The sequence below is a fragment of the Giraffa tippelskirchi genome, chromosome 3 (genome assembly GCF_054371585.1).
Source record: "Giraffa tippelskirchi isolate mGirTip1 chromosome 3, T2T-mGirTip1v1.2.pri, whole genome shotgun sequence".
NCBI classification, from domain to species: Eukaryota; Metazoa; Chordata; class Mammalia; order Artiodactyla; family Giraffidae; genus Giraffa; species Giraffa tippelskirchi.
In genome coordinates this window covers 15,682,192-15,695,957 of record NC_137277.1, presented here as the reverse complement: position 1 = coordinate 15,695,957, position 13,766 = coordinate 15,682,192, and the positions used below count along the sequence as shown (strand labels likewise).

Here is a 13,766-nt window from a genome sequence, read left to right as displayed (position 1 = left end):
ATGGTGTGATCACTCACCTAGAGCCAGACACCCTGGAGTGTGAAGTCAAGTGGGCCTTAGGAAGCATCACTACAAAATTAGTGGAGGTGATGGAATTCCAGCTGAACTACTTCAAATCCTAAAAGATGATGTTGTTAAAGTGCTGCTCTCAATATGCCAGCAAATTTGGAAAACTCAGCCGTGGGCACAGGACTGGAAAAGGTCAGTTTTTATTCCCATTCCAAAGAAGGGCAATGCAAAAGAATGTTCAGACTACCACACAATTGCACTCATTTCACATGCTAGCAAAGTAATGCTCAAAATCCTTCAAGCTAGGCTCAATTTTAGAAAAGGTTTAAAAATACTTTTTCTCAGTATGTGAACCAAGAACTTCCAGAAGTCCAAGTTGGATTTAGAAAAGGCAGAGGAACCAGAGATCAAATTGCCAACATCTGTTGGATCATAGAAAAAGGGAATTCCAGAAAAATACCTACTTCTGCTTCACTGACTACGCTAAAGCCTTTGACTATGTGGATCACAACAAACTGTGGAAAATTCTTAAAGAGATGGGGATACCAGACCACCTTACCTGCCTTCTGAGAAACGTTTATGCAGGTCAAACAACAGTTAGAACTGGATATGGAACAACAAACTGGTTCAAGACTGGGAAAGGAGTACGTCATACGTCAAGGCTGTATATTGTCACCCTGCATATTTAACTTACATGCAGTGTACATCATGTGAAATGTCAGGCTGGATGAAGCTCAAGCTGGAATCAAGATTGCCAGGAGAAATAGCAATAACCTCAGATATGCAGATGACACCACCCTAATGGCAAAAAGCAAAGAGGAACAAAAGAGCCTCTTGATGGTGAAAGAGGAGATGAAAAAGCTGGCTTAAAACTCAACATTCAAAAAACTAAGATCATGGCATTTGGTCCCATCACCTCATGGCAAATAGATGTGGAAAAAATGGTAACAGTGACAGACTATTTTCTTGGGTTCCAAAATCACTGTGGACAGTGACTGCAGCCATGAAATTAAAAGACGTCTGCTCCTTGGAAGAAAAGTTATGACAAACCTTGACAGTGTATTAAAAAGCAGAGACATTACTTTTCTGACAAAGGTCCATCTAGTCAAAGCTATGGTTTTTCCAGGAGTCATGTAGAGATGTGAGAATTGGTCCATAAAGAAGGCTGAGCGCCGAAAATCGATGCTTTCCAATTGTGGTGCTGGAGATGATCTTGGACAGCAAGGAAATCAAACCAGTCAAACCTAAAGGAAACCAACCCTGAACATTCATTGGAAGGACTGATGCTGAAGTTTCAATAAATTTGGCCACTTGATGCAAAGAACTGATTCACTGGAAAAGACCCTAATGCTGGGAAAGACTGAGGGCAGGAAAAGAAGGGGGCGACAGAGGACAAGATGGTTGGATGGCATCATTCATCAATGGACATGAGTGCAAGCCAACTCAGGGAGATAGTGAAGGACAGGGAAGCCAGGCATGCTGCAGTCCATGGGGTCCCAAAGAGCTGGACACAACTGAGTGACTGAACAACAAGATATACTGTGGTATTCTTTTCGCAATATACGCAAATAAAGAATCATATTGTATACCTGTATAATAATATATGTCAATTATACTGCAATAAGGATTTATAATCCTGGAATTAAAGTCTGAATTAGATGCCTAAGAATGTGTATGATGACACTTATCTGATGACTTAAATCCAAATATAAAAGGAAACTACCATATGATATCAAACCCAAACACCTCAGCCTGGCTTTTCTCTCAACCTTTTCTTTTTCCCTTGAATTGCGTTTCATCTGAATAGCTAAAATCTGAAAACAAGTAATTCACTTTTTATAGATACAACCTTTCTACGTGCACTGGCTATCACAGAATACCATTTCTAAAACCACCATCCCTTTCATCTGACTATCTGCCTTGAAGACACCTTCTTGCATTACCTACACTTGACTCTGGTTATTCTGCTCATTTGCCCACCTTAGTGGCAAGTATATGTCTATGGCCTACTGTCTGACCTCCCAGGCTCAGGCTCAGGCTCTTTGAACACAATTCCTTGGAAAGGAGAGTCTATTCTTTGGAATTAAGAGTACTGAAGCAGAGAAGGATTTCAAAGATGGTTTAGTTGAATTCTCTAACTTCACACTGGAAGAAACAGAGGCTCAGAAAAGAGAAGGGGCTTGTCCTAAGTCACACAGCCAGTACAGAGTCTGGAAGAGAATGTGGGCCACTTGACTGCCATAATTTAATGCACTTCATCCAACTCTACCATTCCTGTTCTTCAACTCCAAAAAATACTGTGGGCCTGATGTTCTCCTAATTTGGGGGATACTAAAACAAATATGAAAAATTTTATTATACATTTCACTTATTTGTCTTATTAACTGACTGCCCCCACCAGCAGAATATATATGCTGTGAGGGAAGGGAGTTGTATGTCTTTGTTTAGCACCGTATCACCAATGCCTGGCACAGGGAAGGCACTAAACAAATATTGGCTGAATGTATATGAGGTGGCTACTGTCCCTGCAACTCAGTTTACATAATGTCAAACTCGAAAGTTACTGTGCAATGTTGAGAATGGTGTTAGTGAAATAAGGCAAGAAGACCCCATTGTAGGAATACAGAGCCTCAGAGGCTGGGCTTTGTACAGAGTGAGTCTGCCAGGGACAAAGAGGAAGAGTATTCCAACAAAAGAAACTATATGGTGTTCCCTGGTGGCCTAACGGTTAGGATTCCGGATTTTCACTGCTGTGGCCCAGGTTAAATCCCTGGTCAGGGAACTGAGATCCCTCAAGCTGCGTAGCACAGTCAAAAAAAAAAAAAAGAAACTATTGTCTGGCTAAAAAGTCTGTTCGAGTTTTTCTGTACCATCTTATGTAAAAACCTGAATGAACTTTTCGGCCAACTCAATATATGATGACAAGAGCAAGACAACCAAGATGAGCAGAACAGAAGTGGGATGGCTGGAAGACGGCAAGGTAAGGGGCTCAAAATGGGCCTGTATATAAGCAGTAGACTGTTGGAAATACGGCCTGAAGCCTGGAAGAAAAACTGCTACTGGATATATAGACTTGGTTGAAACTATGAAAAGAAATGAGTCACCCAGCTTGGAAAACTATACTTAGCGGGTATTATGAATGTGACTAAACTGTTAAGCTGCATCCAGAATTTTCTTTCTAGGGTATCAAGTCCCACATGTGCATTCGTGCATGCTAAGTTTCTTCAGTCGTGTCCGACTCTTTGCGAACCTAGGGACTATAGCCCACCAGGCTCCTCTGTCCATGGTCTCTGGGCAAGAATACTGCAGAGCGTTGTCATGCCCTCCTCCAGGGGATCTTCCTGACCCAGGGATCGAACTCGCATCTCCTGTGTCTGCTGCACTGGCAGGCGGGCTCTTCACCACTAGTGCCACTTGGGAAGCCCCACATACTACATGACAAACTTGCATACACCTATTTGCCCATGCACCTGGGACTCCCACTTGACTCATTTTGGACCACTGTTCATATTTAGTGGGTAATGGCAGCATTCTGGAATTTCAATTCTGATGTCCAGTTAGGGCTCTCTATATTCTTCTCAACTTTTAAAAACTCCTAGGTATAACTATTTTCATAGTTTCATTTTCATAGTTGTATGCGGAATAACAACTGATATTTAAGGTTTAATTACTCACCATTACTTCTTAGAGAAAAGGTGTGTGCTGTGTCTCCAAGTCTAATTATTTCACCAGTGGATTCTGCTTCATCTCCATCCCAAGAGGAGCCCGGCACCTCAGACGGTAAGGAACACCTGCAAGAGTTCCCTCACTCACTCAGGGCCTGACGACAAGGGCCCTTCCAGTGAGGGTCCTGAGAACCACTTCAAGTAGCCTGCCTGTGAATGCTCAGACTGGGCATCGCTATGCTGCTTATCTGATATATGTATGGTGGGAAAAGCAGTGTATAAAGTGTCAAGGATTAAATGTATAAGAGAAGACACACAGAGAACAATAAATATTGGTGACTTTAGGGGTGTGAAGGGAATCTGGGTAGGATATTAATTTTGTACTAAACATCCTTCTATTGTTTTACTTTGGCACTTTTATTTTTTTAACCTAATAATGAAAAATTAAGTCAAGAAATTTATTTTCTGATAGTCTTCTTTAGACACATTTTCCACAATGTGCTATATTTAAATAAGGCTTTGCTTGTGCTTTTCAAACCATGACAAACTCCACAAAATAAATGATAATCAGATATTTAAAAGAAAATCTTAGTACCATATTCAACCTCTACTTAGCAGAAGTGTAATCAAGCCTGTAACAACATCACATTTTGTCTATGAAGACAGTACAAATTTAAAAACTCTGGTATTTAATGGGCAACAGTACTGGTTGGTGACTACTGGTGCAGTCACCCAGCACTTTTATACTGCTGGTGGGTATATAAACACTCACAGCCTTTTTAGAAAGTAATTTGGCAACTTTGAATTGCCCTATATCATTCATGGTCTTTGACTCTGAATACAGCTTAAATATATGAGAAGAGGAGAAAAATTAAAGTATGTATCACCTTAAAAAATAAATATATATTAAAAAAACTACCTCTACTGAAGAGGAGTGGTTTAGTAAATTATGATGCACCCATTTGCATGTATGTTTATACAGTGATTAAAAATGATTATAAAGAGTTTATCAAGTTAGGGAAAGACTTGATGTGTTAAACTTTAAAATTTAGGAAACAAAATTATACAGATAATATGACTAAATCCCAAAAGAAAAATATAGTTTAAAAAAAAGACTAAATTACAACAAAATGTTAATAAGCAGTTATTTAGTTCTGAATGATATAGTTCATCTTATTCTTTGTTTTTTGCTTCTTTTTTACTCCAAGTACTTTCCAAGTATTCTGCAAGGAACATAAATTACTTTGGTGATCAAGGAAATGTTTTAAATTAAGTATAGGCGGTTAATGTTGAGACTATACATAGCTCAAGGTGCTTAAAACTCTCTCAGGGAGGTTTAAAACATGAGAAGTTAGTAAAATTCACATTAGCTTTGTTTTTTGCTGCCATTCTGGTATACTGTGTGCAATTTTAATTCTTAGTAGAAGGAAAAGCATAACTTGTTTTGATTAAATTAACAAATATTGAGAGCTACCTCTCAAAAGAAACTCTTTTCCATGATGATCCGGAGTCGTTAGTATTTTCTCGATCTTCCAAAGGGTCTCCTCGATGGGATTCTTTAGAACCCTGTCCAGTTTCACCTGTTTGGAACAGATAAAAATACCAAAAAAAAAACCCCACCCAAAGTTAAAAAAAGAAAAAACAAGTTAATGTAATTATTTCTCTACAGGGCAAGCATAGAGGTAAGGACAGCAAAATACCCTCAACCCCTTACTGGTCAACTAGGCTCCTGTGAAAGTAAAGAAAGAACCAAATCATTACTTGCAATGAGCATTACCTGGGTAACAAAGAAGCAACACAAGTGCTGCTTTCTAAGGAGTCTACAGTTGTATTAACACTGTTTTCTTCTTTAAGCTAAGCGGTAGGTCCATGTATTCTTTATACCTCTCTATCTGTAAGGGATATCTGAGGCAGAATGATTAGGGTGTATCTTCAGAAAAACATGACTGCGTCAGCCTAACTCAAGCTCCAAGACAATCATGCCCCAGTTGAAAAGAGAGACCACATTAAGGCGTGGATGAAGTTTTCCTTAAGACTATCAACCTTGGGAATTCCCTGGTGATCCAGTGGTTAAGACTCTGCCCTTCTGCAGGGGTTCATCCCTGGTCGGGAAACTAGGATACCACATGCCATGCCGAGTGGCCAAAAAAAGAGAAGACTATCAACCTTTTTTCTACCTCAGTATACTAGAGATAATACATTTTCACAGTGGTAGTAACTAAGCAAGTGATTTCAGGAGGTATGTGAGTGAAATCTCCTACTTCAGATCTACCCGTCTGCATATTCTCATCCCACTTCTCACTTTTTTCTATTTCCATATTCACCAAACAACATTTTAACAACATTAGTCAATATTCATTGTGTAGTAACTCTGGGCTAGGCTCAGTACTAAACCATTTATGTGTATCTATTAACCTTTCCTACAACTGTGAAAGAATTTCCGATGGAGAAAACTGAAGCTTAGAAAGGTTCAGTCATACAGTGAGGGTGGAAATTTAGTCATACAGTGGGCAGCAGCAGAGTCCACAGTGTGCCTTCCAATTCCTCGCTCTTCAGTGGTAGATGATAATGCCAGCTCAGAAGGAACTGCCCTATACCGACTTGACTAGTAATAAATATTTCCTGTTACTAGTTGGCATTTTGAGATTCTGATCAGCTCCAGGTAATACTACTGTATAAATCTGGACCTGCAAAGTTGAGAACCAGACTTCAGAAACTCCATCTGAGCAACTCCCTCCTAGCAGCACTAAGCTCACCACAGCCTCCTGACCTCCCGTGGAAGATTCCCCGCTCAGCATTTCATTTTTCACCAGCCTCACATGTAAGTATCATATAAGTATCCCTCAGTTCTGTCCTCCTCTCCATCCCCATTATCATCCCCCCACTACCTGTAATCAAGTACTATGTCATAAAAACTGCTGTCTCTAGAACGTTTCAAATCAATCAATCTCTTACAGGTAGTTTTCTTCCTCTTACTTTTGCTGCTAAAATGACTAGAAAACCATAGAGCATCAAAATACCTATGGCAGCCTTGAATTAGGTCAGGTTTCTTTTTTGCATGTCATTCACTCCCTCCCAATTCTCTTAAAATGCTTTTTATTGTTTGTACTTATGGCAGTCTCCCTAACTTGAGTATAGGTTTATTTGAGAGCAATAAATGTGGCATGCAGCTTTGACTCTTCCCAGCATTCCTAGGTTGATATTTAACATATTAATATATTACACACTCTGAAGTTTTTTGCAATTAAAATAAAAAGAAATATACAGTATGGGGTGTCCTTCAAACTTTCCTTCTGTGCCTTATCCCTATATGCTTTTAAATCTTTTCAGCAACATGGATAAAAGATAGAAAACTATCTCTAAAGAATTTAAGATTAATTTCAGATGTTAAAATCATGGCATAGGTATCACCATCAACAATGTGAGAATTAGAAATCATGAGCCTGCCCCCATTTTTTGTCTTCATTTGTACTAGAATTTATATAAATTGCTATGGCTGCTAAAAACTTGTTTTGGGTAACTTCACAATAGTAAACCTATTCTGTTCAGTTCAGTTGAGTTGTATATTAACGTTGTTGTTCAGTTACTCAGTCATGTCCGACTTTTTGCAACCCCATGGACTACAGCATGCCAGGCTTGCCTGTCCTTCACCATCTCCTGGAGCTGGTTCAAACTCATGTCCATTGAGTCGGTAATACCATCCAACCACCTCATCCTCTGTTGACCCCTTCTCCTACTGCCTTCAATCTTTCCCAGCATCAGGGGCTTTCCAAATGAGCCGGCCTTCACATCGGGTGGCCAAAGTACGGGAGCTTCAGCATCAGTCCTTCCAATGAACATTCAGGACTGATTTCCTTTAGGATTGACTGGTTTGATCTCCTTGCAGTCCAAGGGACTCTCAAGAGTCTTCTCCAACACCACAGTTCAAAAGCATCAATCCTTTAGCGCTCAGCCTTCTTTATGGTCCATCTTCCACATCCATATATGACAGCTGGAAGAACCACGGCTTTGACTACATGGACCTTTTTTGCAAAGTAATGTCTCAGCTTTTTAATACGCTGTTTAGGTTGGTCATAGCTTTTCTTCCAAGGAGCAAGCGTCTTTTAATTTCATGGCTATAGTCACCATCTGCAGTGATTTTGGAGCCCAAGAAAATAAAGTCTGTTAATGTTTCCATTGTTTCCCCATCTATCTGCCATAAAGTGATGGGACAGGATGCCATGATCTTCATTTTTTGAATGTTGTTTTAAGCCAACTTTTTCACTCTCTTCTTTCACTTTCATCAAGAGGCTCTTTAGTTCCTCTTCGCTTTCTGCCATAAGGGTGGTGCCATCTGCATATCTGAGGTTATTGATATTTCTCCTGGCAATCTTGATTCCAGCTTGCGCTTCATCCAGCCTGGCATTTCACATGATGTACTCTGCATATAAATTATATAAGCAGGGTGACAATATACAGCCTGATGTACTCCTTTTCCAATCTGGAACCAGTCCATTGTTCCATGTCCGGTTCTAACTGTTGCTTCTTGACCTGTGTACAGGTTTCTCAAGAGGCAGGAGAAACCTGTATGTATTTTGTATTATTTATTGATCAATCTAAATTGGTAAGACATATAGGCCTTTTTTTTTCAATGATAAGTAACAGTGCATAAAAACCTCTAAGCACCTCTTTTTTAAAACATTTATTTTATATTATCTGGCTGCATTAGGTCTTAGTTGCGGCACCTGAGATTTTCAATCTTCATTGTAGCCTGTGGGATCTAGTTTCCTGACCAGGGATCAAACCCAGGCCCCTGTATTGGGAGTACAGAGTCTTAGCCACTGAACTATCAAGGAAGTCCCTAACTTTCTTCTGTACTATTTCTTCAGGACAAATCCCTAGAAATGAGATTTATGGAGTCAAAGATTATGAATAACTCCTATACACTAGTGATCCAGTTTAAATATAACCAGAATACTTTTGGAAAATATTAATAATATAGCAATAGAAAAACATAAAATCAAAATTTCACACAACAAACTGTTACAATTTGGGGAAATGAATTATTTGAAGAGTAAAATAAAAAATATTCAAGCTGTCACACACCTAGGTGTAGGGTGAAGACAGAAACATATCAACTCTTTCTGTTGATGCCTTGGCAATATCCAAATTTGTACAAAAATGGCAGTTCTGACACGGGAATTACTGAGTAAGGAATTTCATGTAATAATAGAGGACAATAAGCAATTTTAACTAGATGTAGCTTCCTATTATAGATTAGGTTTAAAGTAATTTATAAGCAATACCCAAGTTGACAAAGGATGTATTCATTAGGTAAGAGCTTTCAACCACTTCAACAGTGAGAACTGAAATTTAATTTACAATTAAATTCATCAGATACAGTGTATTAGTGATTCTAATTCCTATGGAGAAAAATTGGCAAAAAGATAAAAGATAAGAAGGGAGATAACAATATAAATCAAGACAAATTTTATTCTTAAACTTACTTACTTTTCTCGTGAGATGTTTCACTGATGTGTTCTGTAAGATACTCCAGCAACCCATCAAATATTTCTAGAAGATTCTTAATAGATTCTTTATCTCCTTTCACTATATTTTCTCCTGAACACAGAATACAGAGCTATTAAAAAAAAATTAACCAAGAAATTGAAAGCCTCATGATTTTGAAATGGATATACCAATGTAAAAATATTGTTCAGGACACAGGATTATAAATTAACCCAAGAGAAAAAATGACAGTATAAATATTAAAAATATCAATTTCCTGATACTTGATTATATTTGAAAAATGGTAGTCCTGAACATTATGGGTGATAATTCATTGGCACAGTCCTTCATTTATAAGGAAGCAAAATAAGTGAACTTCATTCTATAAGATTTATACTGAAGTATAAAACAACTAAGCTGAATTTTATTAGCCTGGTGAATATGGAATGATGGTGGTGTGACTTGTTCTGAAGATAACAGCAGTAGAGAATATAAAAAAAAAAAAAAACTTCAGATACCTTCATCAGGAATTCCTAATTTTTAAAATTTGTTAACTCCTATTCGCTTACTACAGGTTATACCATTTTTAATTAAAAACTAAGCCGGTTCCCTGCATATAAAACTCCTTTTAATCTCACCATACCCCCAACTCGCCAGCCTTACCTTCCATTATACCAACTTAATACCTAGAAACTAACCTGTAAACAGTTTCCAGCACAGTACTCGGCTCAAATAGATTTTTAATAAACGTTAAGTTGAAATGTTGACAAGAAATGGGCTACAAAAGCATGAAAACTTGACATGTTTAATGTCACCTAAAATGGACTCTGAGCAACCTGAGGTATTGATGGAACTTAAAACTCCTGAGACACTTGGGCTGTCCTTTGGGAGATTAGATTTGGCATGAATTCAAACAGGTATGGGAGAGGCGGAGTGGAAATTCGATATTTGAGATAATCTAGTCATTCATAACCTCAGTCATGATGCAAAAAAAAAACCCACCTAAACCAGAAATTTGATGTTTTACAACACTCCAGTAAAGACAGTCAATGTTTGATAGTTTTTTTTCTGTTTAAAAGAACTGAACAGAAATCTTAAGCCCTATGTTTTGGTTTTTTTTTAAGCCCTATGTTTTGTGGCTTAACAAGATACACAAGCATACTCCCAGGACATATCCAAGACTTCTGGTTTCCAGGATGGGGAGCATACTGTGCCAACCCAGCAACAAGACTGCCCGCCAGAATGCAGTGCTTCAGAGTGTAGGAGAAACTGCTTTAAACAGCGCACAAGGAGTAAAAAGCTGCTTTGCAGTCTACTGGAGGAGGTAAGCAGTTTTGCAACTTTCTGTGGGGTGAGTATGAGTCGTCAGAGGCAACTCTGCACACCAGAAGTTCTACATGCAGACACAATCTTGGTATATGGTATGTTTATACAGTAAATACAAATACCCAAAATTGCCCAATTGGGAGAGAAAGCCATTTCCAAAGAACAGGGAAGTCCCAGCATTATCCCTCAAAACGAATTTTCTCCAAACTAATTTATGACATTTACTTACCTTGACCTACACTAAAAAACTTAAAGACAGTATTTCTGTAAAATTTTGCTCTTATTACTACCAAAATAAGATATAAATGTCCTATTCTGACTTAAGATGTATCTCTCTTAACGACTGTCAAAGAATTAAACAGTATACACTTTCTCTCAGTGATTCAGGTACAGTTTCAAGTCTCCAAAATTTCCTCTGTTCGTTATCTTGAAATAATTTACTGAAATAACCCTCATTTTCTATCTACCAAAACAGAGATTTACAAATGAATTTGTTATGTTTGGCTTCTGAATATAGGCATGGGTACTGTTTTGGAAAAAGGCTGAAAAACAATTTACAGTTTTATTTATTCCGAACAGGTAATACATTCATATGGTTCAAAATTTAAAAAGTGCAAAAGGTATAAAATGAAAAATCTCATCCCACCCTTGTCCAGTTCATCTCATCGGAGGCAATCAGAATTAAGTTTCTTACGTGTACTTCTAGAGAGTCCTTCTGCATTCAATCAACTGCATAAAATTTCTCCTGAATTTGTTTTTACCAATAGTAGCATATTCTACAAATCAGCATTACAACTACATCATATTTTTCTTATACAATATATATTACAGATCATTTCACAAATATGGAACATTGTATTGATATATAAAGAGCATCATCAATTATCTTTTATAGCTGCAGAGTAGTTCCCTATAAGCAACTATAGTAATTTATTTAACCTGTCCCTCTTAATGGACACTCAGGTGTTTCTAATTTTTAGCTACTACAAACAAACAGAATGGTAGCTATAAAGTAGTAACAACAACAAAACGCAATTCAAATTACCAGCTAGGATTCTGAGACCTATCCCAAACCCAATGTATGACTCTCCTGGAAAAGCTTTTAAGGATGTTGTCTTAACTATACCAATGAATTGTCTTGGTTCAGTCTTGCTGTTTGCTCTATTTCACAACCTTACTCATTTGGTAAAACAAGGCTGAGTTCTACCCAACAAAATATTTTAGTAAAATGCAAAATTATCTGATGATTAAGTACATACCAACCTGTTATGTGAGACAGGCTGACCTGCAGGTAATCCAAAGCTAGCGAATCAATCACTGCTTGTACATTGTGAGCTTCATCCTCTTGATTCCTGGGAATAGCTATGAGATCTGTGGGGGAAAAACTATGTAATTTTGCATGCTATGCAAGTCCAAGTTTTCATCTACCTGTCTCTGACCAGGCCTCTGAGCTATGCCCAAACAGAGTGGGCTGTAACATACAGATAAACAGAGCCTGAATTCCACAAAGTAGAATCTTTTATTAGTTGAATATATAATCAATCAACATATATATGGAGAAGGAAATGGCAACCAACTCCAGTATTCTTGCCTGGAGAATTCCACGGGCAGAGGAGCCTGGTGGGCTACAGTCCATGGGGTCACCAAGAGTCAGACACAACTGGGCGACTAACACACACACATACACACATATATGAACGTGCTCCATAATAAGTGCCATGCTAAAGAAAGCTAAATAGATCCATAAATTCAAGGAGATGCTAATACTCTAACAAGAGAGAAAACCCATGAGGTGGGACTTTAACCCATAGCCCCTGGCTGCTTTCCATGAAGAGGGAAAAAACCCATAACAGGTGTTAAAGGAGGATTCATATATATGCTGTTAAAGCAAGCTATTGGGAATTATTGGCATAAAGGCTTTTCAGATCAGCATAGATCAGAGCAGAAAGATTTTTAACAACAAGTTAAATTTGGAGTTTCTCCTCTTGTATTGAGAAAGATGAGTATCTTGGGGAAGGATGAAAAAAGTATTTTAAAAGACTGATTCAATAACTACGTGCCTCTGTACTCTAAAGAGACTAGTATCAAAGATACCAGCTGGAGGCTATCCCATTATTCCAGGAAGTGATGAGGGCACTGACTCATAACAATGGAGGGAAAAGAGATTGTATAGAATGGTCATAAACAATATAAAGATACAGAGGTACCAAAGCAATCTATGGATAAGGACTCTGAGATACTTAACCAGAAACACAGTACCAACAATTCTTATCCATAAAAAAAAATTGGTTAAATACCACGACTCAACAAGTCTTCAAATTCCATTCAATTTTAGAACCCAAGAAGGTACATTTACAGAGAAGGTGTGACTTTCACACAAGAGTGAGTAAACAGTTGATGACCAAGGCAGTTACTATAGTGGGTTTCCTATGGTATTAAGGCAATAAATGCTATTATTTAGATAAAAAGAAGCTACAAAGAGAAATCTCAAGATTTTATATATAAGATCAAACTAAAAAGCACTAGAAACATCTGGCCTAAAATATAGACACTATATAGACACTATTACTCCTGCTTTTAAGTATCCTTACCTGGTACCTTTTCTCCCAAAATGGATTGATAAAGAGCAATAAAAACATTAGCATCACAGTCTTCTAGTTCTTGAATCCTCAGGTGTATGTGACATTTCAAAAGAAGATTATTGGCAACAGTTATCCACTCTGTTGGTAAAGGAAGGAAAAGATTAGTCTAACTAATACTAGAAAAAATCAAACACATTTCTATAAAAAATAACCTCCACAAACACAGACACTAAATTCAATACAAGATAAGGCATCTGATTGTTAGAGAATTTCAAAGACCCTCCTAGGTGATTTTTTTTTCAATTAAAAAAATTTATTTTTGGCTACACCCTACAGTACAAGGGATCTTAAATCCCTGAACCGGGATCAAACTTGCATCCTCTGCACTGGAAGGTGGAGCCCTAACCACTGGACTAAGCATGATTTTTGAAAAGCTGTATTTAATTTCTAGGGATGACTTTCAAAAAGCTGTAATTTCAATTTAGTCAAAACTATGATGCAAATTCAATTTTCACTGCTGCAACCTAAAATCTTAAGTTACTTACCATAGATCTCATTTAACTAACCATAGGTAGATGTTTTTTCAACACATTTACAAGTAAACAAGATGTCACAAACAAGACACTTTGTTAATGATAATCTGAGGCTACTAGAAACTAATTAATGGATGTTGCTTCAAATTCCCCATAGCATTAGT

The 13,766-nt window shown here is 37.7% G+C and overlaps 1 protein-coding gene across 21 annotated transcripts in view; it reads right to left on the bottom strand.

Annotated features, from left to right (window-relative positions):
* The window catches only part of CEP95 (centrosomal protein 95), a 52,862-nt gene that overhangs the window by 37,711 nt on the left and 1,385 nt on the right, over positions 1–13,766 (bottom strand). For 7 of the 21 annotated variants that reach the window (XM_081576777.1, XM_081576774.1, XM_081576779.1 and 4 more), the window contains exons 2-6: positions 13,079–13,207; positions 11,751–11,858; positions 9,165–9,275; positions 5,149–5,254; positions 3,685–3,800 (exon numbers count right to left, since the gene is read on the bottom strand). In XM_081576777.1, the coding sequence (XP_081432903.1) occupies positions 3,685–3,800; positions 5,149–5,254; positions 9,165–9,275; positions 11,751–11,858; positions 13,079–13,207 (570 nt within the window). Of the gene's footprint in view, positions 1–3,684; positions 3,801–5,148; positions 5,255–9,160; positions 9,295–11,746; positions 11,859–13,078; positions 13,208–13,766 lie in introns of all 21 variants that reach the window. The other 14 variants (XM_081576778.1, XM_081576796.1, XM_081576781.1 and 11 more) reach the window with 7 other exon arrangements.